The 26,227-nt window shown below is 32.9% G+C and overlaps 2 protein-coding genes across 2 annotated transcripts in view; both read right to left on the bottom strand.

Moving 5' to 3' along the window:
* Positions 1 to 739, bottom strand: part of LOC108573092 (heat shock factor protein 2-like) — a 2,616-nt gene extending 1,877 nt beyond the window's left edge. Inside the window, 1 exon segment of the mRNA XM_017935458.1 lies at positions 290 to 739. Within this exon segment, the coding sequence (XP_017790947.1) occupies positions 290 to 739 (450 nt within the window).
* A 2,900-nt stretch (positions 740 to 3,639) lies between these two features.
* Positions 3,640 to 20,603, bottom strand: LOC108573099 (BDNF/NT-3 growth factors receptor-like). The gene is made up of 9 exons (XM_017935465.1): positions 20,533 to 20,603; positions 11,622 to 11,837; positions 9,957 to 10,045; positions 9,713 to 9,874; positions 8,608 to 8,770; positions 7,873 to 8,153; positions 7,132 to 7,305; positions 6,903 to 7,061; positions 3,640 to 3,942 (listed from the first exon to the last, which is right to left on the bottom strand). Exons 1-9 carry the CDS (start codon positions 20,588 to 20,590, stop codon positions 3,640 to 3,642), a joined length of 1,605 nt encoding a protein of 534 aa, XP_017790954.1. The 5' UTR covers positions 20,591 to 20,603.
* Positions 20,604 to 26,227: the final 5,624 nt, after the last annotated feature.

Raw genomic sequence — 26,227 nt, 5'->3', positions numbered from 1 at the left:
TTTATTTGTTCATAATTTTCAAAATATTTAGAACGTTTACAAATGTTTAGATAAAAAGATTTACTGTTGAAAATGTCAATTCTAACGAGGCATCGGTCAAAGTTACGTTCGCTAAAATTCTCTGCTACTGAATTCGTTCTAAAATCATTTACATTGTTTAAAAAAAGAAGATTGGCTTTCAGTTAAAAGTGAGAAAATGAAACGTAACAGAAATGTCTCGATACAATAAAATACACAAAAAGAAGAAGATTTTTAAGAACAGGATTTGATATATTTTCAATTTATTTACCCGGCACATGTGCAAACGCGACACGTGATCAGAGTCCTTGCTTAAAAAATCTTGTTCCGTGACACTTTTTACACTAATGTGTTGAGAGCGTTTTAATTTTCCGGCTGTTTTCCTGTACACCCTCGACAACAGATCCGGCCTGCCGGTACGAAAATTTTCGTGCAAGAATTCGTGAACGTCCGGATTATGGGAATTACAGATCGGGTCTCGATTATGCGACGTCACCTTTCGAAAACCGTACAAATTCAGCTGTCTGATAAAACTCGTGATGTTCTTCGTTTTGAAGATGGAATTGCTCGCATCGAGATATTGTTCTTGGAATTTTTTATAATCGAGAAGAATTGTGTTGCCATTCACACTCCATTGAATGGCGCCGCTCTTGCATTCATTTACGATGTGCCAAAGCTTCTGCGGGAATCGCAAGGACAAAAATATACAATCGTCGTACATGCTCGACTTAATACTAGCTTTTTTTTTCGTGTCAATAGACCATAGGTCCAAAATTAACACTAGAAGCTTCTCCCTCTTCTCTTTAATCCGATCGTACATCTTTTGCGAACAAAAAACCATCGTATCGCAGCAACAATATTCCTTCTTCGGACATCGCCGTAACGTCGAATTGTTTTAACCTTTTGGCGCGAGCTTAGAACTTGCGAAAATATATACCGAAGCTTTGTTTTTCAACAAATTTTGCACGTATTTCTTAGCGAACTCACTTTATCACGAAATTTATAATTCTGTGAAAGTGTTTAAATAAATCTAACGAAATAAAGATAAACTCATTGATGAAGCGGAGCATTTGCGAATACCTTCGAATTTCTGGTAAAATGAAAATGTAAATTGTCAAAAGCGATATAAAAGTTCTGATTGCAAGTAAGCAGTAGTTAATGAATTTACGTATCCTATGATTATCTTACTTTTTTATTAATTCAACATTTATAAATATTTCTGTGAACATGATTTTAATATTTATTTAAGGAAAAACGTTATACAAGTATGTTTCTCATTATTGGTACGTGTAGAAAGGTGGTAAAAGGTTTTCTTATGATATATAGAAAATATTAATCTGAAACTTTAAACGTGATTCTTCTTAAACCGTATTTCTCCAACTGATAAACACGATATCTCTTAAATTGGTATTCTCGAAATACCAATCTTCAAAATAAAGCATTTCTCTTTTAACATATTAAAATACGTGCAAACTCGAAGTCACCACGACTTCACACCAGCGACAATCCTGCGCCACAAGTCTCGAACATACCGCTTGTTCCAAGCGCTAGACGCAACAATACCTTTCCATTTTCCTAATTTTGCAAATTAATTGAGAGTAGTTTTCTACATTGCTATCGATGCTTAAAAACACTAATATCGATAAAAATAATCTATATTAAAACGATGCGGAAATTCCCAATTTTCTGTTGGATACTCGTTTGTATTATTTTAAGCAACGTCGATATTTTAATGTTAACAAAAAGGAAAAGAAAATTTAGATGTACATAGTAAATGTGTATTAGAAAATTTAATAGAATTATGATCGAATACAATGACTCGTACACTATGAACAACAATATATTTAAAACGTCTCTCGTTCGTGCTGTTTCACACGGTCCAACATCTTTTATTACAAGGCAAAAGTACGTTGAAGGGAAGTGGAGTTAAAAAAGAAATCATATACATGTAAGAACGCAATTATCATAATTAATCTTAATCGTAGTTACTAATAAATTATTAACGGTATTTTACATTTCCTTAACATTATAAAGTATTAATACTATTTCCTGGACCATGAAAGCTCGATAAATCGAACGTTCACTTTTTCCCTGATATCATTGACATTTCTTGATTATAATCATTTCATCATTGTCAATGTCGTAATAATGATTGTACGTGTACAAATGGGATTGTAATATTGTCCGACTAACAACTGATTTTATAATTTTAACGATAATGTTCATCGAACATACATACACTCTTTTTCAAGATACTACTTCAGATGAAAATGATCGAAGAAAAACAGGCAACTAATTGTCATTTATTATCAACAATTATATTAATGAACTATTGTTATTAAGTGTTTTTATTTTACAATAGTAATTAACGATTAACGATGAATAAATAATAAGATAATTAATCGTTATGTATTAATTATTAAACAGACAAATATTGTATGTATTCTTGTTTTATGTATATATCTAAAATTTCAAGTTTCTTCTTTGTATTTTAATTCGTAAGTGAAGATAACATTTATCTCTGTAATGGAAAATTCTCTTTGTAATTTATCGCTTTCACTTATGACAATTTTTACGACAATCAGCATGTACAGTATGTATATAACTTTGAACATAGTAATTAGTTTATGTTTTTGTAGTTTAGAAATTTTCCTCATTTTATACATAGTAATGTAAGCGTAAATGTTGAAATTTTATTATTTATGTTATATTTGTTTGTTATTGCTCAAAAATTAATAAATTTTTCTATGAACTTGAAGGCAATAATATACTTAATTTAAATTGGCTAAGAAAGATGACATTTGATCAATTTTTCTGTCAAGAAATTTGTAGAACAGTAGAACTAAATTTTCTTACATCAGTCTTTCAATATGGACGTTATAAAAGATGAAATTGATCTTGAAAGGGAGACGGTAGCAGCATATTAATAAAAGAAGTCTAACGTAAATAATGTTTCCTTTTTAGAACGAGTTAGTTTAGCATAGTATTTTGTACGTATTTTGACATTTTTAATCGATTAAAGCTGTACCTTTCTACCATTGTACTATCTAATATTTACTTAAGATGTGACTAATTCTTTAGTTGCAAAGTTATTTTCTCATCAGAACAATTACTTCATATGCAATGCTTGCAAGTTATTTTTTGTAATTAGTTTTCTGCATTCTTTTTACTTTACTATTGCATCAACTACTAATTGGAGAATGGGGATGCATGTGCCTGAGTGCGTAAGAATTGGCTGTCACCGGTTTCGAATAATTACTTCACCACTTTTCGTGATCTCGGTATAAATAATAAGATCTGATATTGCTTAAAGAGTTATCCTGTCTCAATTAGACTGTAACTTTGGACTGAAGAATTAGATTATGTTTAGAACTCGTTGTTTATCAATCGTTTCGCTAATCAGGCATCTGTACAAAATGTAAAGAAAAGGAACAATCTGAATCGAGGGTATTTCAGGATTACACTTTTAGACTCTTAATAAATAGAATCGTTGTTCTGGAACTGTAATGGGAACAGTCATAAAAAAGAGCGATAACTTAGAAGAAAATTGCAACGAGTCTCAGAAACTTTTTGGCTCAGATGAACGCATGCTTAAAAATTTGATTTTGACAAAATTTGTTGTCAGTCGGACAAAGCCGGTAAAGTCTGTAAATATTCATGTGGTTTAGCTGGCGCTGGTAATAAATAACCATCAGGATCCAATACGTCCGGTGTACGAATGGTAACTGGCCCTTGAGGTGGTCTTGGTAAGGTATCTTGTTGTACAGATTTACCTTTAGCTTTTTCAAGTCTTTCTAATATTTCTGGAAACGTGATTCTGTCCTTAGGATCTGTTTTCCAACTCTCTCGCATCAGCTGGCAAACAAACGGTGGACATCCTTCAGGTGGAATAAGCATTATTCCTTGCAAAATCAACTTTACTACCTGAAATAATGTGCGATAAAACATGACAACGTGTAATCAAATTGTTAAAACTTTACCAGTATCCATTCTTTTCATGGGCAGAGTTGTCTAATGCGTAACTCATGTTTCGTCACTCTTTCTTCAATTATTGAATATAAGCTCTATTTACTCGTAAATATATCAAATGTTTCGTTTAACTGAAAACGGTGGAATATCACACGGGGGGTGAAATTATGAAAAAAATGTTCTTACAAAAGTTGTTCGATATACAGGGGGACATTAGGTGGTATAAATAATCTTTGTAAGTGTAGTTGGGGAGATATCAAAGTCAAGTTAATTTTTTTAAATATAACGCTATATTGTTGAGACTAATTCAACCAAGTGCCACATTAAGTCATTTTGTTTTATGGAAAGTTGTAAAATCGTGGAGAATTTGTATTAGTAGCACAATCAAGTAGAGTTTGGCTTTGACGTAGCTTCGTCGTATTTGACTAAAGGAAAGGAAAGCGAAATATTTCACATTTCCACTACTGTAAATCGAATAATATGTTAGTAAAAATATCATGTAATACGTGTTTTAAATTCGTCTCGATGTCCACAAAAAAATGGTAAAAAAGAAAATATGTGTTCCTATTTGTAAAACCCAAGGTGACTTCGATTTCGCTATGAAAACAAACTGTTCTCGAAATTTTTTTTACTGATATCTATTGTACACTCCATACCCTGCAACTCTTGTTCTGAACTGTCTTTTGTCAGATGGCTGCAAGTGGGTGAAAAATCGTGCGTCGCGTTAGGGGTAACACCCTGTATATGTACATATGTAGGTTGAAATTAGAACCAAAAAAGTATAGTTACTAGTAAAGTGACGTTAAAAAAGTAAAAATATTACACTTATCTAAGTAAGTAAAATTGTGAAAAATTATTCTCTTAAAGAAGAATTTACTTTCTTGGAGAATATAGAATATTCTTTGGTAGTATCAATGAAACTTTAATTGGAAGAAACATGGTATTAAGAAGAAAATTTAAATAGTTATTACAAAACTTGTAATTATACTCTTGCATCACAACTAAAGGAAGGAAAAATGATTTTAATAACGGACACTACAATGCATGAAAAATCTGTTTACAATTGTTAGAGCTCCCTCTTCGAGCTCCAACGGTCAAGATATCATTGCAATTACGAGTATTTATTCCAGCGTTACTGACACATGGTTATAAATTATTTGCTTCGCGATATAATTATTCCAACGATAAGGTATAATACATATTGTGTATTTATATGTATAGCAGCCAGTGCTTTGATCTCATTAATTTAATCTGAAGTTTCGACATGAAATCTTTAAAAACGTTAAGTGTTGTATCTATGTACATAACATGTCGTCTTTTTATAACACATATAGTAACTAAGCAAAACCAAACCAATCACTGAAATTTCCAACAAAAGTGATATTTATTATTATATAAAACGAAAGGAAATAAAAATAGACAGTGCTAATACCTTCCTTATTGTCTTAGGAAATGCAAACAATTTTTCAATATTTAAAATGTGTTCTTCTTAGGTTGCAATATATAAAATTCATAGAATCAGCTTTGCACCGCAATATCTTTTTACTTTAATATCTTGTCCATAAGTCTTCTTTCAACTATATTTTCAGCTAGTTTTGTTTAGTAATCTTGTGGAATTTGGTTACACTGCTCTTTAACTCGAGCTATATATACAGGGTGGACCACGAAACGTGATTACCTTAAATTATTTTGTTACTAGTGGACTGATCGAATTTTTTCTCTCAAAAGAGATCCCTTATGACGGCTATACTATACTTTTTATCAGTTGTTTCTTTCTTTCAAAGTTTCCAAGGTCACTTTCAGTTTTCTGTTGATAAATGCAGATCTATCGTAGAAAGAAGTTGATCTTGAAAACGTAAAAGAAAAATAACCGATAAGAAGCATACTACGATTACCTTACGAGTCGCTTTGAACCATATTACGTGATACAAAAATATTTTTGATTGATACAGTAATAAGAGGATAATTTAAGGTGATCACGTTACGCGTGATGGGGCATTTAAATGGAAACTCCTAAACATCTCCGTTATTAATGATCGTATGAAAAAACTCCGAAGGACAAAGTTATACCGTTTAGAGGGGCACATGCAATGGCAGATGAAATTTTTTCTCAAAGTAATTTTTTTTTTGAAATTTCAAGGTCATCCAAGTTTTTTTTTTTAACGAGACAATATATTTTCATCATAACGGCATGATAGCTGAGGTCAAGATGAATCCAACGTTCTAATACTATGACCTTCACGTGACCTTGAGTACAAAAAGTTCATAAAAGTTGGGCAGTTGATGCAAATAGTGAAATAACTACATGATAGATATATCGACGAAGGAAAATTTATTTCAACAAGTGCTCGAAATAATGTCCATCAATTTCAATATAAAGATTCTAGAAGATCTCATAAAGGATGAATTAAACTCAAGTCTTCCTTATGTTTCCAGTGATGTACTATTACTTGAATCTTGACTAGTATCAGTAAACACGTTTCTTGTAGCCTCAGTGTAAACTTCTGATTAAGACAAATTGTAAACATTGACACATAAGTTTCTCCTTGTTAAAATAAATTTTTGTACTTTGTACTCGGGAGTTCTTTCGTATGACAATTAATAACATAGATATGTAGGTATTCCCCATTTAAATGGGGAATACCTACATATGTATCTGCGTTACTAGATAATATATATATTTTTAACTAGAACGACATATTTTTGTTATCTTTATGATTATTACACTGAGCAATATTCAAATGACTTCAGTGACATATAATCAGGTGTTATTTAAACTAATAAAAGTCTCTGGCAACTCATTTAGCTTAAGATAAATATGAAAACGTAGTATTTACAGATTGGTCGTGTTATTTTTAATACTCTTTAAATATTCAGTTAACTTTGCTTTTTATCAAGTAAATATTTTCACTTACTTCTTCGTTATTGTGTCCGTAGTATGGTTGCTTGCCGAAGGAGTAGACCTCCCATAAAACAACCCCGAAACTCCAGACATCACTTTCCAACGTGAAACGTCCATACATTACGCTTTCTGGTGACATCCAACGAACTGGTAGAAGCCGGGAACCCCCTATCTGAAAACAATGGAAAAATTCTATTTTTAATAATTGATATATTTATTTCATAAATGTCTTTACTATCTACCTTGTAGTAATCACAAGTGTACACATCTCGCGACATCCCAAAATCCGCTATCTTAACAATGAGATCCGAACCAACTAGACAATTTCTGCAAGCCAAATCTCGATGGACGAATCTTTGACCCGATAAATAACTCATACCAGCTGCAATCTGAATTGTTATCCAGTGTAAAGATTCCTGGAACACGTACAAAAGTATTTCGGTAAACGAATCATCCAGACTGCACGAAAAAATATTATCCTTTAGTAGAAATTTATTTTGCAAATTATCAGTCGAATTTAGACTACTTCTTGAATAGTAAAGGCAAACTTGATAGGGAAAACTGCTGATACTGGTTTAATTGTTCGATTAAATCTTATTAAGAATGCGATAAATAAAAGCATTCTGTTTTCGTGCGATAGGTTCAGCCTATAGTTGAGACTAAATATTACGTTAAAATTCATGAAATATTCAACGACAGCGCAAGCAATACACCTTCTTTCATAATATTAATTACGAAAAATAACATCACGCCTATATTCTCCGTATGCTGCTACAACTTATGCTATCTGTGAAAATGTAAGAAATTGCACCAAATCTGATCGGCTGTTTATCTGTAGTTACCAACTTCGTACACTGTCGATTAAACACATGTGCGTTATTAATAAATGAATATTTCGTGAAAAAAATTCGTTATTGAGAAACATTATTATACGAGGTAAATCGTGAGTCGGTACTGTTAGTTAATATTTCAGCTAAACGTACCTGAGTTAACGGTTGCAACCCGGGTTTCGTCGATCTAAGTTGCCGGGAATTCGATCGCAAAACTTCAGCAAGATCTCCGTGAGGCATGTATTCGAAAACCATCCACGGACTATTATTACCTTCCCTCAGCACAACTCCTTTCAGAGATAGAATATTTCTGTGCCCAAATGTGGACATGATATCGACTTCTCGCATAAAGTCTTCTTCAGCTTCACGCGAGGCTGAGTCTTTCAGAACTTTTATCGCAACGATTTCCTTTGCGTCTCCGGTGCATAATTCGCCTACGAAAATGAATTCTGCATTATTAATTGCTGCTAAACAGTTCACTTAAAGCGATTCTACGTCTTGTCACTTTTATTGATAGCGTATTTACGAAATTATACCATTCAGAGGGACATGTTTTCAAGGAAAACAGCTAGATTATTTTGTGTAATTTCAAAATCGATCATAACAATTTACAGTTTGGTTACATTCGGTACATCGAAAAAGAAGAAAAGAAAAAACGTGGCGCATGTGACACTTTTGTACATACAACAGTATTTAATCTCACGATATGTTATTTAATCTTTATCAAATTTCTGGCAAAAAACCAGATCGAGTTTTTTTTTTAAATAATAAAAATTACATCCTATTTCAGTTATACCACACTGATCGGTCTTACAAATGAAGATTATGTTAAACGAAAATTATAAGACGTGTTATAATCTTTCCAAGCGGATTATGTTTCATTCATACCTTTGTACACTTTTCCAAAACACCCTTCGCCGATATCTTGTAAAAATACAAGAGATTCGCGTTGCAGAATCGGCACTTCCGGCGATGCACAACTGAAATACTGTGGATTAGGTGTGTATTTATTCGCTAGCAGCAATCCCTTTTTCAGATTCATCGGTGTTCCCTGAAGAGAACATATGCAAACTATTTTCATAACAATTTCATTATTCATAACAAGATCATTGATATACTTTTTAATAGTAATTTACAGACATTCGATAGAAAAGAAGTTAATATCAACACCATTGTGCACATACAAAGATTTAAGTCTTCGATAATTTACGCCCTATTAAATTTCAAATTCAAACGATTCTGATTTCTTCAATTTCTTTTCAACGCATTAGTGTTATTATTATTATTGTTGTTATTATTATTATTATTCATGTTAACTTTTGTATTCACAATAAATACAACTGTACCGATACATGGAGGAACACAAACAGTAATAAAAATGGTTAATTTGAAAATTGTAGTTAGAAATAATTTTTTGCCTGTTTCTAAAATATCGAATATGAATGTATAATGTAAAAATAATAAAACATTTCAATATGTCATCGTTACGTTCTAAGATGATGTAAAACTAAGAAGAAATGAAATAAATAACTGAAAGTACTCTTTGCTCTTATTTTGAACTATTCACTGTATTTAATAAAAGTTGAGATAAACAATAATTTAGGTGATATTATATATATATATGTATGTGTAAACAAGATATAACAAAAACATAAATAAACGTTATGCTGTATTTTTTTTTCTTCAACCAGTCATAATCTAAATATCAAAGTTTGATTATTATCGTTTGATTATTAAAATTATTTTTCTATCCAGACAAGTATAAAGCTGTTATTATGACTCCTTAGGAAATATATGAATGTACTCAAAGATGTTATTGCATTTATTATTATTGTATTTATTGCATTCAAAGGTGTTACATTAATCGTGAAAGCTTTGTAAGCGTTTGAAATTATTTTAATGTCTAACGTTGCTTTTGAATTTCCTTGTGAACAACAATTTTAGCATTACGCTAGTTTTGAAGAGGCGCTGTAATATGATTTGACTGACGTACATCCAGGGAATTCCTTTGCGATTTGACGTTATAACTCCGTTTCTTCACACAGTACACTATACTCAACAATATTGCTAATACTGCAACGAAAGCTATGACAATTCCTATTATCTCGGGCGCCCTTTGCTTCGATCGCTCTACCTGTTGGACAATATGAAAATACTACAAACTATGTTTGTAGAAGATTGTACGAATGTTCATCGGTTCATGCACAATACTCAAAATAGTAAGTGAAAATAGATACCTGTTCAGCTTCGGGAAGTGCTGTTGTACTGTTGGTAGAATTACCATTTGGGGGTATTATGTTGGGGATAGGTCGAGGTGTTAGCGGAACTAAAAAAATAATGGAAATAAGATTTCTAACCAAGTGTATTTTCGAGTTGGAAATGTTATGTTTTTTTTCGATGAAATATAGTGAAATGTTTATTTAATCCTTTCGCTGTAAGAAAGCTAATTCAAGAGTATGTATTATATAAAATTGTATTTGCTAAACACCAGAATTGTGGAAAATATTTTTATTCCTCTTCAAAATATGCGGAAATTGTAACTAAATATAATATAATCTAAAGGCATATGTACATGATTACTTCACAGGTGATTAATTGTTAAAACATGGCAGATACGTAACATTCAAAGAGAAAGAAAGTTATTGTAAATGTTAACTAATAGTTGCGTTTAATGGTCTCAATTATAATAGATTGAAGAGAAGTTAGAAAATTTTGTATCTTCATAAAGAAATCAATAAAACGAAACGAATGGAATAACATCGATAATTATTACAACTAATAAATTCATCATAATTGAAGCCGCTATTTGAAAAATCCCGAGATGTAAATCGTTTATTTTTTTAAATCATTTAAAGGCTTAGACAAAAATGGCTTTCAATCGGCTGACGATAATAAAAGAACAGGAAACGTTAAAGATTGCATCGATTATTGTTTGAAAAGTGTTGCATGACAATCACAGAACGTGAGGAAGATTCGGCAGTTGGCACGTTCACTGCCACCGGCGCAGCATATGCGGTCCAGAATCTATTGCTCGGCGTGTCATCGATTTTCTGGTGTTAGCGAACGTATTAAAAACAATTAAGGACTATGACCGCCATCGTCATGGAAAGGGAATAGACAAAACGAAAGTAAGCGAGATGGACGTAGTGATACCGTACCTAGATAGGGATACCGTTACCATGGCAATGAATCATCCAATATCAAAAATTTCAATTTCTCTAATTCCCATCTTATCTTTACGAAAATAGTACCAATGAACTGGTGAGATTCTCCCGATGAAAATGAGTCCAAACACAACATATATTAGAGTATAAGTTCTACCATTCGCCAAATTAAGAGCGATTAGGTACTGTTAAGACTAGTCCGATTTATGTCACGTTTGAACTCATTTTCATCGGAAGAATCTCACCAATCCACTGGTACTATCTTTACAAGGATAGGATGAAGATTATAAAAATGAATACCGGTGGATTACTCATCGAGCGCACGAAATTATCATTCCGATCTATTATCGACTGCTCATCTGTTACAGATTGTTCGCGCGAAGCTCAATTGGCGCCTATCGCTTAAAAGAAGAGTAAGTGCGACAGCATTTATTCTATCGTCATTGGCTGACTATTAGCGTAAACGTAAGAATAAGTGCAATAGCCTTACTCTGCCGCTATTGGCTGATTAACGTCGGGACGTCACAATTTCTCCTGCATCTCCCACTTCTAGACCTTAACTCCCGCCTGAAGTTTCATCTTTGCTTCGTTCAACTGTACATTATCATTTTTCTCTGTCTAATTTAATTTATTCCAGAACGATAAATAACGAGCCAATATGACGATTTTAGTAGCAAAAGGATCAAACAAACGTGCTTTTATTTAAAGAAAAGTATTGAAATAACATTTGACTTGGACCTATCAGGCGGTTTGGACATTTCAAGTCCGCCGTTGGTGGGGACAAGTCGTGCGGACAGACACACTTGGACCTTTTGTCGCTGAAGCTACGGCAGGCTGCTTCTTTTCCACAAATGTGAGGTCGATCTTTGCATCCTGTGATCTCGGAATTCTCGTTGATAGGCAGTAGCCTCTCTATTACTTCCGATTGTTGAGTGGACGCGCTCGCTGATAATTCTGGAACAATATTTATGTGTTATCTGAACTGTGTCAGTTTGTAGTGACTGTATCTAGCCAGTCTACTGGTAAACAAAAATCACTTTATCTAGGATGAAATGTTCCTGGGATAAATGGATATCGCGAAAATCGGAGAATCATTGAATACACATATATTATCAAGTGCTTCAAAGGGAATGAACCTTAATTACACAAAATATTGTTATCTAATAACAGTTTCGTCGCTAATAAAGAATTAAATTCGTTATTGTTACAATCACAACGATAGTGTGTACTTTGGAATCTGATTTACTTTTTAATTCAAAGCTAATACTTCGAACATCCTTTGGAAGAATATTTATAAAATTTACATCAATTTTGTTCTCAAAAGAGCCTCTCGCAGGGCTTCTAGGGAAGAGAATTAGGGAAGATAACTGTAAGAGTTCGTGAACTAGTACCGTTTCGAAAGCGCTGAAATGAAAGCAAACTTGAAGTAAAACAGTCGAATTTACAGGAGCACGGTAGTAACGGTTAATAGAAGAGTAGCTGGTCAGAAAAAGGGTTACATATTTGGATTGGACCCGACTTGGAAGAGACAGTGAAGGCATTCATTTCGTGCTTGAAGCTTGTAACGGGTCAAAGCGTTATCTCTGCGGTCAGCGCTCCCCGACAACGAGTCTCGCTATGTGTACCTATTATCGCCCCGTATTCCCTCCCTCCCTATGTATCTCTACGAGGATTGCCGTATTCAGAAGATTGCTTGATTTCTAGAAAATGTTCCTACGTTTTGATTTTCCCGAAAAACAAAGGCTCACTCAACAGGATAAATCGTATCTAAGAGGCGTTACGTAGAAACTGACCGCGATCTCTTCCATGCGGATGGAATCGGTGAAGTATAACGCAGTATGTACTCCTTTACAGCTGTATGCAAGAGGGTCTAGGGACATTTTGTTGACCTCTAAAGCTTTCTTTCCAATGTATTGGATGATTGGAGAACGCCAAAGGTGGCGAGAACCTTATCGACTTCGGCAGAGATGTTTCTTTTAGCGTAATGTTACGTTCCTATCGAAAGATACACCGCTTGTGTTTTATTTTCAAATAATTATTCATTTCGTTCCATTTCAGCTTCAAACGAAATCTGCTGTTGCACACACCGATTGTGTTTTATTTTTAAATCGGGCACGAACTTTTGCAATCATCCAATGGTATGTTATATTTTGTGAAAAGCGACGAAATTGATTGCGATTTTTAATTCTATAAGTTAAGATGAAAGAACATGGGAGATATGTACTTCCTTTTTTAATTTTCATATTTTCTTCTTAATTTGTGCCAACTGTACTAATTGGAGGAAATAAGGGGTTAATTTTAGTCACATGTAGCAATAATCGACGCGTAATATGCGTTACATTAGAGAGATCGATTGTATAATGTAACTTTTAATTTTTTCAAACAGATATTTATAAGAGTACTGTGCAGTAATATTGTGTGGAAATGTTTAACTAATGTTAGAAAAGTTAAAAAAAGAAGAGAAAAGCAGCACGAAATTTGCAAGTTATATACATTGTTTTCTAACGTTTCAACTGTAACAGGTTTTCAGTGAATTTCGCAACAGTTCAGAAACGCTATATTAAAAAGAGCTTTCCAAATTTGTAAACTTTTAGATGCATAAAAAATTTGTTCGCTCTCTGTTTACATAAAGAGATGAAAATTTCTCACGGAAGATATGGAACGCTGAAATCGTAAGAGAATTCTTCAACAAAGTGTTTCAATAAAACTGTAACTAAAAGTGATAGACATTAGAATTGACGCATCTGATAACGAGGGTTCCAGAAAATTACAATTCAGACAAAAGAAGGGCTGTTTATCAAACAGACATGCGGAAGTATCTGAACCTATAATAATTGTAAATCAGGTTCTACCGAGTTCGAAGTTTCCCCTTTTATAACGAGAACTTTTATTTCAACGACGTATCAACTTTTCAACTCTGTTACCTACATTATTAATGACCTCTGCACTCTGTTATTGTTCGTAATACGTGGAAACTGTGGATGGGTGAACGAATGACCCGCGATATCATGTACACTTTACTGCACAGTCACGAGGAAACTACCCTTACCGTGTTTTTTTTATCAGGTTCACGTTTAATTGTGTTAGATAATTTATAGTTGTACGACTCGAAAGACCTTATCAAATTATTTTACTTTTACATGACGTGTTTAGAAGCTTAACTTTTTTGTATTAATTATTTAAGCGAATGTGTGCACTTTTACTTGATTAATTTATCGAACGGAATGATTTATGACAATTTTGTGATATAAAACTTTGCTACATTTCTTGCCTTCTCTTTTTTAATACTATCATATTAGAACGGTTGAAATAATGGATAATTTCAATATTTTCTTGAAATTCAGTTAAAATATACGTTTGTGTAGCGTGTACACACACAAAGTTGTATAATTTTTGTATCAATATTTAAAATAAAACATAATTTATCAGAAATTATAGGGAAATAAAAACAATATTAGTCATAATACAAGACATTCAGCTAGCTTTTATGAAATATATTTGTAATGTTTGAATAATGAAATTTGAAGAAGTTATTATTTGAAATTTATTATTAGAAATTTAAGAAAACATTATGTACTTATTACGGCCACGTATACACGAAGTTAGGAGTACAGATTATGTGTAACGCCTTGTCAATGCTTAACTTTCCTGATCACTACATTATTAGTGATTAGTAATATACTATTAATATAGTATATTTATTTTTTACATTAATGATATAATTACTGAAACATCAGTATTGACCTAATAATAGAAAAATATGCAGTTAATGAATGGTTAATTTAATTAACTAAATATCAGTGTCAAGCTGAAAAAGAACTAAATTTATATGTGTAACATATGTAGCGTTACACGATAACTGTATTTTTGGCCTTGTTACGCAATTCAAGAACTTGTTAACTAAAAATACCATTATAATAATATTTTTACTATCGTTTCAACACTTTTAGAAATTGAAGGGCATTCAATGGAGATATACACATTCGGTCTCGTTTATTTGCAAATCTGAGGTTCAGACCTGAGACTACAAAAGGAGCATTATGTGTACGGATGGGTTCATCTCCCGAAACATACGATTCACAAGTGAATCGCCCGTCATAAAACGAGATTGTTCATGATATGTTCTGAATACTGACAAGAGTAGTTTGGTTATCAAGTCATTTGAGATAATAAATCTACTGTCTTTTGATATAAATGCATTTTTTAAAGACAAGATAATGGAAAAAATGTTAATTGGATGCATTCAGCTAGTTTCTTCCAACAGAAGGAACATGTTTACTTCAACAATAACAAACAAACTAAAATTAATAAAAATTTCATAATAAAGAAATATAGGAATACATTATAGGTCCTTAACAAACACACATTTTACTGTAGGTACCTATTAGAGGCTCGTTAGACACTGCTCGCCAAAAAAATTACAGAAGCTAGAAATTGGGGTTACAGAAATCTGGAACTCACGTATGTTCTTCAGGATACACTGAGAAAAAAAATTAACTTTTTAATAAATAAGACCCTTTTTAACCAAATTTTAATCATTTGTCCCTTTCAATACCCCAAACAACATATACAAATTTCAGATTTGTGTGATTTCATTTTTAAGGTGTTGCAATTTTTCAGCGAGCAGTGTAGATGAAATGTAGGAATTTTACGAATATATCAGGCTGCCCAATAAGTTCACGCGGTTCCTTATGAATCTGGAAATTTTATTTTTTTCAAAAATACTTTATAACGTTTAATTTGTTATTATATTCTCCTCCATTGTTCGTAACCATCTCCCAACGTTCTGGTAGGTTTTCAATTCCATGTTTGAAAAATTCGGTGGGATTTCAACTTAAACCAATTTGCAACCCAGTTTCACAATTCCGTATTATCCTGGAAGTAAATTGAACTAAGCATTTTGAAAAGGACGGAAAATGTAATAGTCCGTTCGAGTAAGATCCAGCGAGTAGGAAAGATGTGGAAGAATCTCCTATACAAGGTCTTGAATGACCATTTTCGTTAAATTTGCGACGTGGAATCGAGCGTTATCATAGTGAAGGAGCACCCCACGCCGCCGATTCGGACGTTTTCGACTGATTGCTGCATCCAGGCGGCAAAGCTTTTACCCCTTTTCCATCATATTAAGATGGTTGAGCATTGCTTGAGGTGAGATATCTATCATTTCAGCCAATTAGCGAGTTTATCGTCGCGGATCTTCACGAAGCAAAATTCCTAAACGCTCTTCATTAAAGCCACATGGTCGTCCAGAGTGTGGCTCGTCATTTAGGGTGAAATTGCCATCCTTAATATGTGAAAACCTCTTTTGTACCGTTCTCGCGAGAACATAAGATTTACCATATTACCGTTTTTATTCATTTGAGAATCCATCGTGTTTCAACTGACGCTTTATTATTATAATACTAATGCGAAACGAAAAATTTCACAACAATTTTGCTATAGCAAAACTAAAGCTATCGAATATGAGCCACTCAGAAGCCTAGGTGACTAACTCAATAAAATAGAATTTATTAAATTTGTTTTATTTATGAAAAATTAAGCACCCAGCATAGGCTTCGATATTATTTACAATTGGACGAATATCAAAAAGTGGAGTTAATCATCTTCAGAAAGCGAAAAATGTTTTAATGACATAATAGTCTTACCGAAAAAAGTAGGAAAAAATTGTGGAACGAAAAGGCGCTTATGTTTTCTTTTTTTATCAAATTTAAAGGTTTGTTGTTCGACACGAATTTATGGGATAACTTAATACATTGCCAACAGACAATTGTCACCTACTGGAAGAAATGAAAGCCGCACGAACTTATTGGACAATGTAACTGTTAAAACGGGCGTTAAAACATTCACTGATAGCTTAGAAATTTACTGAAGACTAGTTGAGAAATGTACATAAAGTAACGTCAAAGTAGATGTCGAAAGAAAAGAATTAAGGAAGTATGGAACTCCATTGAAAGCACTTTCACAAAATTATTAGTTTAAAATGTGGATCATCGATACAGAAGTTATTAACGCAATATTAGCAGAGTGAAACATTAGACTGGAATAATGTAGTAGGATATGAATACTGATAAATGTGTTGTTAATGTTGTATACAGGGTGTCTCACAGGTTTCCGTACAAATTCTGCCCTTGAGATCTACAGCTAAAATTAGGATCAAACTCTCTACTAAGAAGTTATAACAAAAATATGAAACGTGAAGTAAACCCTGCACTTGAGTTTATCGATACAAGCCTAATGTCGATGTAACATTGAATTTATTGTAGACGATTTTAATTAATTTCGTCAAATGAAATGTTGATTCTCTTAGTTAATTCATTTCGAGTACATACTTCCATATTGTAAACTTATTCTTTTACAATCGTCTATAAGCAAAAATCTAGAGGTGTGAGATCAGGTGACCTAGGTGGCCAAGGGACTGGTCCACCTCGACCAATCCATTGTTGGGAATAGTGTTCGTTAAATCAATTTTTACCTGCTCTACATAATGTGCTGGACACCAATCTAATTATAGTTAATCATGTTTCATATATTTACTACAACTTTTTAATAAAGCATTTATGGACTTTTTTTTATAGGATATTTTAGTTTCTTTCTTGGCTGTAGAACATACTGGAAAAGTCTGTACGGACACTTTGCTTATATATAATCCCATCGCTTATTGTAAATATAAAGTTATTTTCAATTTAATACATATGTACACATTTCATGTAATGAAGATTTTAAATGTATGTAAGTTTTTCAATCATTTTAAGATCAACTACACAGGGCGATTCTAGCAACTGGGCCAACTTATAGCTCTGTCTTCAGTAAAATTAGAAAAAAATCGTAGAGGAAAAGTTTTGCAATATTTAACAAGCTCTACCATGCTATGCTATAATTCTTTTTGGAAAGTGGAATTGCACTTCTTTTTTTTTAATGGAACTGCCTTTTTCACGTAGATCGACTGTTCGGAACATTCCGCATATAAAAGTATTAGGATATATCTAATGTTAGAAAAATGAATACTTCGTGTGACATTTCAAATTTTTTATAAGACGTATGTTTCGTTGAGGATGCATCGGCAGAGCGTTTGAACATCTTGAGTGAAACATACGTCTTATAACAATTTGAAATATCTCACGATGTACTGATTTTTCTAACGCTACAAAATTAATAAGCTTAAAAAATTAATCTACGTAAAAAGAATGAAATTCCACTTAGGAAAAAGTGTAATTGCACTCAAGGGCGCATTTACCATAAGGCGCATTAGACGCAATCCAGGACCTCTTCTAGGGACTTCATTGAATGAACAGTCTATTTTTATAGAAAGATAAATACTTCCTTGTTTTGATTCATGTACAATATTAATGCGCATAATACTAAAACGCACATTTAGTCCAGTTTATGTTTCCGAAAAGGTAAAAAAACATGAGTTTAATCTTGAGAACTCTGGTATGTATGCGTAATTTGGAAATATTCTGCACATTTCAGATGAAAGTTGGAAAATTACTGCACGCGGTTCAAACTTAAGGCCAATTTTTCTCCAATATTGTCAATTTAATATTTAAAACCCTTATTGGAGATTATTTCTTCATCGGGGGCTTCACTGGGGCCGCATTTTAACACCTTACTCCTCACAAACAGCAATATAACAAACAGCGTATTTATAGCTGCAAAATAAAATACTTATTTGTAAGCATTAAATTGATAATATAAAAACAGGAGGCCGTTGAGAACGGAAACACGAAATTCATTTAAGCCTTCTTCTTTTGAGGCCTCGTAATGATGTTGCGCCTAGGGCCTCCAAAGGTATAAATGCGGTCCTGATTACATTTTACGAGTACACCAATGCACTTCCGAAAAAATCATGTTATAGGGTGCTAGAGTTTGTTAAAGAGTGCAAAACGAGTTTTTTCCAACTTCGCTTGGAACAGAGCTATAGTTTGACACAATTGCTAGAATCATCCTGTATATCCACGAAAACTCCGAAAAGTATAATAGGGTGAGTTATGACACACAAAGGATTAATATGACGATGAGCAATCCGCTTTCTTTTCTTTCGTCGATGTATCACCAGTTTTACCTGCTTATACTACAGGTAATACCAAACAAACAATGGTTCGAATACTGCCTCGACAATGCCTTTCTGCACCTAAATTCATATTACTCATGGTCGTCTATTATTTTCGAAATGACAAATTGCTGGAGATACTGGAATTTAGAGATACTGGGGATGCTTGAGATACTAGAATTGCTTCACAGCTATAGAATTATTTCGTAATCTCAAGAAAAATTTGTCATTTCCAAGTTACGTTCATTCTTACAAAGTGAAAATAAGAGATTTTGCAAATGAGGCAACTATTATATTTATGAGTAACAGTTCTAAATTAGATACCTACAAAAACTTAGCTTAATTAATAATATGCTATTATACTGCTTCATATTTTTCTTTAATAATTGTATATTTTCAAATGTCCAGTGTTTGCATAGTTGTTTTCTAATGTAGCAGTATGAATTAAAAAAAAATATGAAACGCTATTTTAAATTCAATTAATTCCTTGCAAGAAATTATTAACATACTTATTTTTTCATACATATCTATAAATTTCATAGTCCATTGTAGTTTATACAATATGTTACTGCATCATAAAGAACGAAAGTAGCATGTTTTATAAATGTTCATTTCTGAAAATGTATGTAACTGCAATTAATTTATGATTGTTAATTCACGTTTGTACAATTGTTTATCAGACTTTACTGTATACGTATTCTGAAGTATTCTTAAAAGAGTATTTAGTTTTGTTAAAAATATTGATTTATACATTTCTATATTGAAACACAATTTTTTAATTCTTTCATCTTAAGCATGTTTGAAATCCTTAATAAATAAAATTTCATCTTGCCATATTCAAGCAAATACAATTTTTCCTAATATTTTTACAGGTTAAACTTTTTTCTAATATTAAACATTTATAAATATTAAAAAATTTCATACGTGAGCTCAGTAATCGTTTACTTTACATATGATTATTAAGGAAGCTTCTTTAATACTACTCGAAGATTTGGATGCTGCACACGTGGTTATCATCTTAGGTCAACGTTATCGGAAGGTCGAACATGTCGATATTGAAGATAAGTTAAAGTCAGAAAAATAGGAGTTAGTTTTTATGGCTATTTTTTCGTTCCTTTTTTTCTGCTTTTTCGAAGCAGTTGACATTTGTTCCGATAGAGATACGAATAAAGCTGACCTTATCTTTTTGTTATTTTGACTCGTACTTCTTCAACCCATTTCGTTTCTAGGGTATTTATGAAACTATGCCAGAAGGAATTCTGTGCGGATGAAGTATTTACTCTATTAGATAGATTCAGATACAAACTTACAAGGTTTTTACATTCGTTTCCAATAAATTTGTTAATAGAATGTTTAAGCAGCAACATATTTATAAGATGAATGAAAAAAATTGCGAAATAAAGGAAACAAATGCTAAATTTAAACTATAATCGTTGAACTGCAATCATACGGTGTTAAAACCGTGAATTTATGCAAAGTTATCGCAATACATACACACTTTCGCCTCTTGATAACAATCATTCATAATATGCAAATTAATATCTTTATTTATGACTATGGGACACAAGTTTATTCCTGAAGTTTATTCGATAAACTCACCGGTTCGGGTTTCTGCAGAGACAAGACCTCTTCTTCTTGGCATTCGTCGCCGTTCCATTGCGAGTCCAGGAATCGAAATACTTGGAAATCACGTCTACTTTATGAAAACTATCGTTTTGCACTAGCTTAACTTGCACTATATCGTTAATTACCATTGACACTCTAACGTTCGTACTTTTTCATGATCCATCGTGAAACTCTGAGCTTTTAAGAGTCAACGTAGCCATTTAAAATTCAAATAAAATAAAAAAGAACTACACAACAATGACGAACTGGTTCACATTTTATTACACCGACTGGACCGCACGTAGACTAGGATGCTAATGAGTTTGTTCTTTCAAAACTAGGAAAACTAATTAAAGCACAAAAGCAGTTAGCCCCTGTGTGTATTCATCGTGTTAATTAGATTGCTTATCACTTCCAATTTCCAATGGTGTAATTCCGCAAAAAATAGGGAATCATTTGAAACATACTTTCTCTCAAATTTCATCACGGCTACTGGACAATCCAAACGATGCAAATTTCGTTCAGGATTTAAAAGTCCCGAAACCATCGGTGAAATTACCCATTAATCGTATCGTCGGTAAATTGCACTTTTATTGTAAAACAATGGTGAACGTATATATATCCAGCAAGGATGATGAGAGAAACGCGGACCAAGGGCAAAGGAGTGAGGAATAAGGGCCGCAGAACGAAGAGTTAAGCCGGAAGAGGAAACCCGTTGCTAGGATGAATCGAGGAGGGTTCTCTATCTTCGACGGATGCTTACTCGAAACTAAAGACCGACTAAAGACCGCCTTCGTGAACTCCCTCGCACTGGCGTACACAAGGGAACGCGGTCACGCAATCACAACCAACCATGTTCATGGCACGCACACGCATTTTGAACGGGGACCAAGGATTTACGCGAGGAATGAGCATGGTTCATCATCGGCGGGACTCGACCTACGCTATCGGAGTGGCAGAAGCGACGGTTCCTCGTAATCTCGTCGCTTTTTCAGCCGACTTAAGGGTAGAGCCTCTTGTTGTGCTTTAATCTCCGACACGTGCCAACTTACGACTCCTCCTTCGTTTGAATATTATTTTTGTGGCACTTCGATTCTATCGTGGACTATACGCTGAGAATTTTAGATCTCGGTCGGTAGCAGCCATTCCATGTCAAGTCTCACACTTTTTGCCACTAGGTAGCTGATTTTTTTTCAAATTTAATTATTGCTAGGCATGGGAAACCAACTTCTATGCAATTTTAGTCTTCTATGTTGAACGGTTTGCAAGATATTCGATGTCAAAGTGTTGAAAAATCGAGTAAAATAGGCTGACAAACCATCGTTTCGCCCTTCAATATTTCTCGATAGCTAAGAGATATTAACTTTTTCTTGGGGTCACTTTAAAGGGAAAGGAATGCTCTTTCTAATTATCGTTGCTAATAAGAAACAATATTCGATGTTAAAAATTCTATATCAGTTTTGACGCTGTTCTACCTCACAGACTTATTTAAAAAAAATACTAGTTAATTCTTGGAAGTTTCCTCTACGAAATAAGCTTTTACGAAAATGATGGAGCAATTTCGGGAACCTAGAGAAAGAAAATCGAAATCGTGACAGCCACCAACTTATAAATCAATAGGTAGAACGCATGACACTAAATTATTTTTCAAACGATTCTCATTTTGCTCCCAGTTTTCGGACTGACGAATTTTATCGGACAATGTTTGGAAGTGTTACTTTTTTCTAAACAATGCCTAGCAAGTACAACCGTGACTGCGATTTAAATTTCTCACATAGTAAATTTCGCATAATAAATAGAAAGCGTATCAATTCCTTTTAGTGACAATATATCAATTATAGTGATTTCATACAGTTAATAATATAATATACAGAATTATAAACCGCATAAACACAATCCACAGATTTTATGAATAACTAGAAACAGCAAACTTAGTTACCGATGTATTTATTACCATAGTAATTATAAACAAAATATTATTGTGCTTCAATGTTTTTCGCGTAATTTTCGATCGTATAATAGTAAAACGGTGATATAATTTTCACTGCCTCCATATTTTTCCACGTTACTTTCTGACGTGGCAGTGTTAGATATCTTCAACTCTATTTACTGGTTCGTAAAACAATAAACTTTAACAATAAGCTCTTCCCGCGGGTCACACAGGAATTCCAGTAATCTGCATTCTGGACAAAGGTCGAAAACTTAATAGGAACAAGGTCTTCTACTTATCCATTGTAGACATTACGCATTTTATATTTACTTATGCAAAAATTCTACAAAAACATACATAGAACTTATAAACTTTTCTTCATATTACAGCAAAATATTAGAACGTTATTCTAATTCGATAACAATCTATAAAAATTTTAATAAAACTTCTCGAAAAATCGAAACATGTAGGTATATTTTACTTACTTCTTATCTACGAATACTTTTTAAAGATATCTTTTAATTATGGTAATCGTAATTAATAAATTTTCCTCACATACCAGTGGTAAAAGGTACTAAAGTTAAAAAAAAAGAATATAATAAGTAGAGAATTTAAGTACAGTGGATTCTGGTTAATTGGGACGCCGGTTAAGCGGGACCGCCGTTTATTTGGGACAGATACTGAAGAACGGAATATAACTACGTGTTTATTTACTTATTTTTCATTACTTATTAATGTTATTTTATTACTTACTGTTAGCTTTGTTTGCATGCTTAAACACACATTTGTATTCAAGACCGAATATTACATACGTTTTTCAATAAATCGTTGTTAGCTTCATTTTTTACGTTGTTCAGATTTTGCCTGTTGAAATTCACTTTTTTTGGGACAGCCGTTTAATTGGGACAAATTAGTCCGGTCCCAATGTGTCCCAATTAACCGGAATCCACTGTGTATTGATTTTGGTACAACATATTTGTATGTAAACACTTTAGGGAGTTCTTTACAAATCGCATATGACAAATTAATGTCAACGGCGAAATCTCACGACGAAGTTAGAAAAAAGGGAAGGAGTAAAAAGAGTAAGCAAGTGAAGACTTGTTCGTATAAATATGCTTGCATATTACGCCACAAATAATTAACCAGTGTACATACATCACGATCAGTTTGATATGTACACTGGCATCCAACTGGGCGCCACTTTCCCCACTCGGTTTTGCTGTTCGTGAATAACTTGGCTTTTCAGTTTCTGATTGCGATAAACAAGTTAAACTGAGTCACGACTACGCAAACTCTTCCATGGATTCTTGCGTTTGTGTATCTAATCTCGATTAATCGGACGTGCATAAAAATTAGTTTTTCGTTCTGTTTCGTGTTATTTAGCGTCGCAGGCGTTACGTAAATTGAAGAAGAAAACATTGCCCGAGTTAGCAACATTCAAATATGAAATTATTTTCAGCGCGGAAGAAAGCTACGGTTTACATTGGTGTTACAAATAACGATTCAAATATTTCTAATGAACAAATAATATGGTTCTTAAAATACTTAATACAAACAAACGTAATATTTTCGATTAATAATAAAAAAAAGTAAAAATACCATTTTATAGGTGGAATAAAGATTTAATTTCAATATAAAGCTTGTAAAGCAGAATATAGTTTACACTGAGATTGTAATTAATTTGCAATGATAAATAATTTTCTCTTATATTTTTTTTTTATTTCCTTGTTTTCTATACCCTTTCTCTTATTTATTCTTTACCATTCTTTCATTTCTTTCTTTTTTTCAACAGTTTGTATAAATTTTTATACTTTTTACATGTTTTCCACAAGATGGATTATTACAATAATATTTTAGCGATGATACTACTGACTATATGTCCCACCTTGCTTTTAAATCTGTAAAACCATCTCGAGTAATAATATTATAATATATTTTCGTGTAGATTGATTGAAAGAAAACAACTATTGCTTCCTTGCAATGTACTTATCATTTTTCACTATACTTTCTCAGATTTTATTTTAGTTCAGCAGTATTAATGTAAAAACTTGTGCTAAAAACGTTGTATGTTTAAAGAATTACAAAATACTAGCAGTGATAATAATTGTGTGAGTTTGTTATAGGTTCGTCATCGCATAAATAGAAAAAGGATAAGAAAACGTTAAGATTACATATTTCTAGAATTGTACGATTTATCCATTTAATCCCGATGTACCACGAATAGAGTTCTTCCATTTCCAGCAAAAAAAAACATGAATATCCGGAACATTCGAAAACATTATTACAATCTCACGCTTTAACGCACTATTTGTTATGCTTGATAACACAGAAATCCACCCTCAAGGAGTAAAGTACCACTTTGAAATGACACCAATCTTTTGATGATTATAAGTGGACAGTGACCGTATCTGTGGTTGTTAGACCGACGATAGCTACCTGATTAAGTTCTTTAACATGTGCTATTTAATGCTCCTAAAGGACCAAAACACACTCGAATAGAAAGAGAAATGGGTCGAAACAGAATAATGCTCGACGAAGCAGCTACAGACGGATACGTTAATAGTTTTCAAAGAGGCTTCGTTAGAATGGCGTAAGTGTTGTATATTTACATTGACGTTACAGGCTTACACCTGGACGTAAGAATAGCGCCGTTTCTTTTTCTCGGAAGTATTTTCTCGCCTGTACGTCAAACGGAACCCTGACAAAGAGGATTTTCCATCTTTTTTTCCTTCTTTTTCATTCCTTTCAACCAAATTTTAAATATTTCAATACTTTTCAATATTTCTTCTAGCCAAATTTTATTATTACAGTAGTTCGTGACAATTAAAATTATAAAGCAAATTACTTTCGTCCAACGTAATTCAATGTAATTATTTATTACCTTTATTTCTCATTTCTCAAATATCCTATAGTTACCTTCGCTTTAATCGCGTCGAGTACTTACCATTGCGGAACTTTTACGAAATGGCATGTTTGTTAAGCGACTTAGTATCTTACATTCTAATTATTGATATCGAAATGACACCTTGCAAGTATAAAAATTCTTTGTAAAAATGTGCGAATCAGTTTTCTTCAAGTTTCTCCAGCGGAGGGTGTTCGCATTAATAAGGATTCTAAATATTTTTAAGATTTCCCTACGACCTGAGTATTTGGTTATAAATGTTCAATTTCGTTTCTACATTTAAATAATATGAATGTACATGGAAAGATTTAATTGTCTGCTCTAAAGTATTTTAAAGTAATGAAACGGTGCAAATGTTTCAATATTCCAGATATTCTTATTCACCTGATATTTTCAGTAATTTATCTATACGTCTTTACACGACCGGGAGTAAAAATATAGTTAGTAGACCAAGAAGACAGAAAGAATAATATTGCACATTTTACTTTCGAACGAAATCAGATTCAAAGAAAACATCAAGAGGGTAGTTTACACCCGCTTAACTTGCGGATCGTTGATGTTCTGGGGTACTGCAAAGGCCGGAACGATGTCGGTATGCGTGCAGATGGTGGTCATAAGAGGGGGTGATCTAAAATAATAAAGAAGCTGACATGAAGATGAGGAGTGTTTGTGTTTCCACAGATGATGGTCGATTCTTAAACGACGAAATGCAACTGGAAAAACGTATATTCGAAAGACAATACTTCGAATAACTCATAGTTATCGATAGTTTCCTGTACGCAACCGTTATTTCTTTTAGAATGAAAAAATAATAAACATTCTTTCTTCCTTTCTTCAATAAAAAAAAAAACATAGAA

The sequence above is a fragment of the Habropoda laboriosa genome, unplaced genomic scaffold (assembly GCF_001263275.1).
Source record: "Habropoda laboriosa isolate 0110345459 unplaced genomic scaffold, ASM126327v1 scaffold89, whole genome shotgun sequence".
NCBI lineage: Eukaryota > Metazoa > Arthropoda > Insecta > Hymenoptera > Apidae > Habropoda > Habropoda laboriosa.
Note: the sequence above shows the minus strand (reverse complement) of the source record. Positions and strands in the feature narration are given on the sequence as shown.

Excerpts from the sequence above, each read along its gene's own strand:
- LOC108573099 (XM_017935465.1), bottom strand. The coding sequence starts at position 20,590 with ATGGAACGGCGACGAATGCCAAGAAGAAGAGGTCTTGTCTCTGCAGAA. Across the intron at positions 9,875-9,956 it reads CACTTCCCGAAGCTGAACAG|TATTTTCATATTGTCCAACA; the intron begins GTATCTATTTTC and ends CATAGTTTGTAG. Across the intron at positions 7,062-7,131 it reads ACACTTGTGATTACTACAAG|ATAGGGGGTTCCCGGCTTCT; the intron begins GTAGATAGTAAA and ends CATTGTTTTCAG.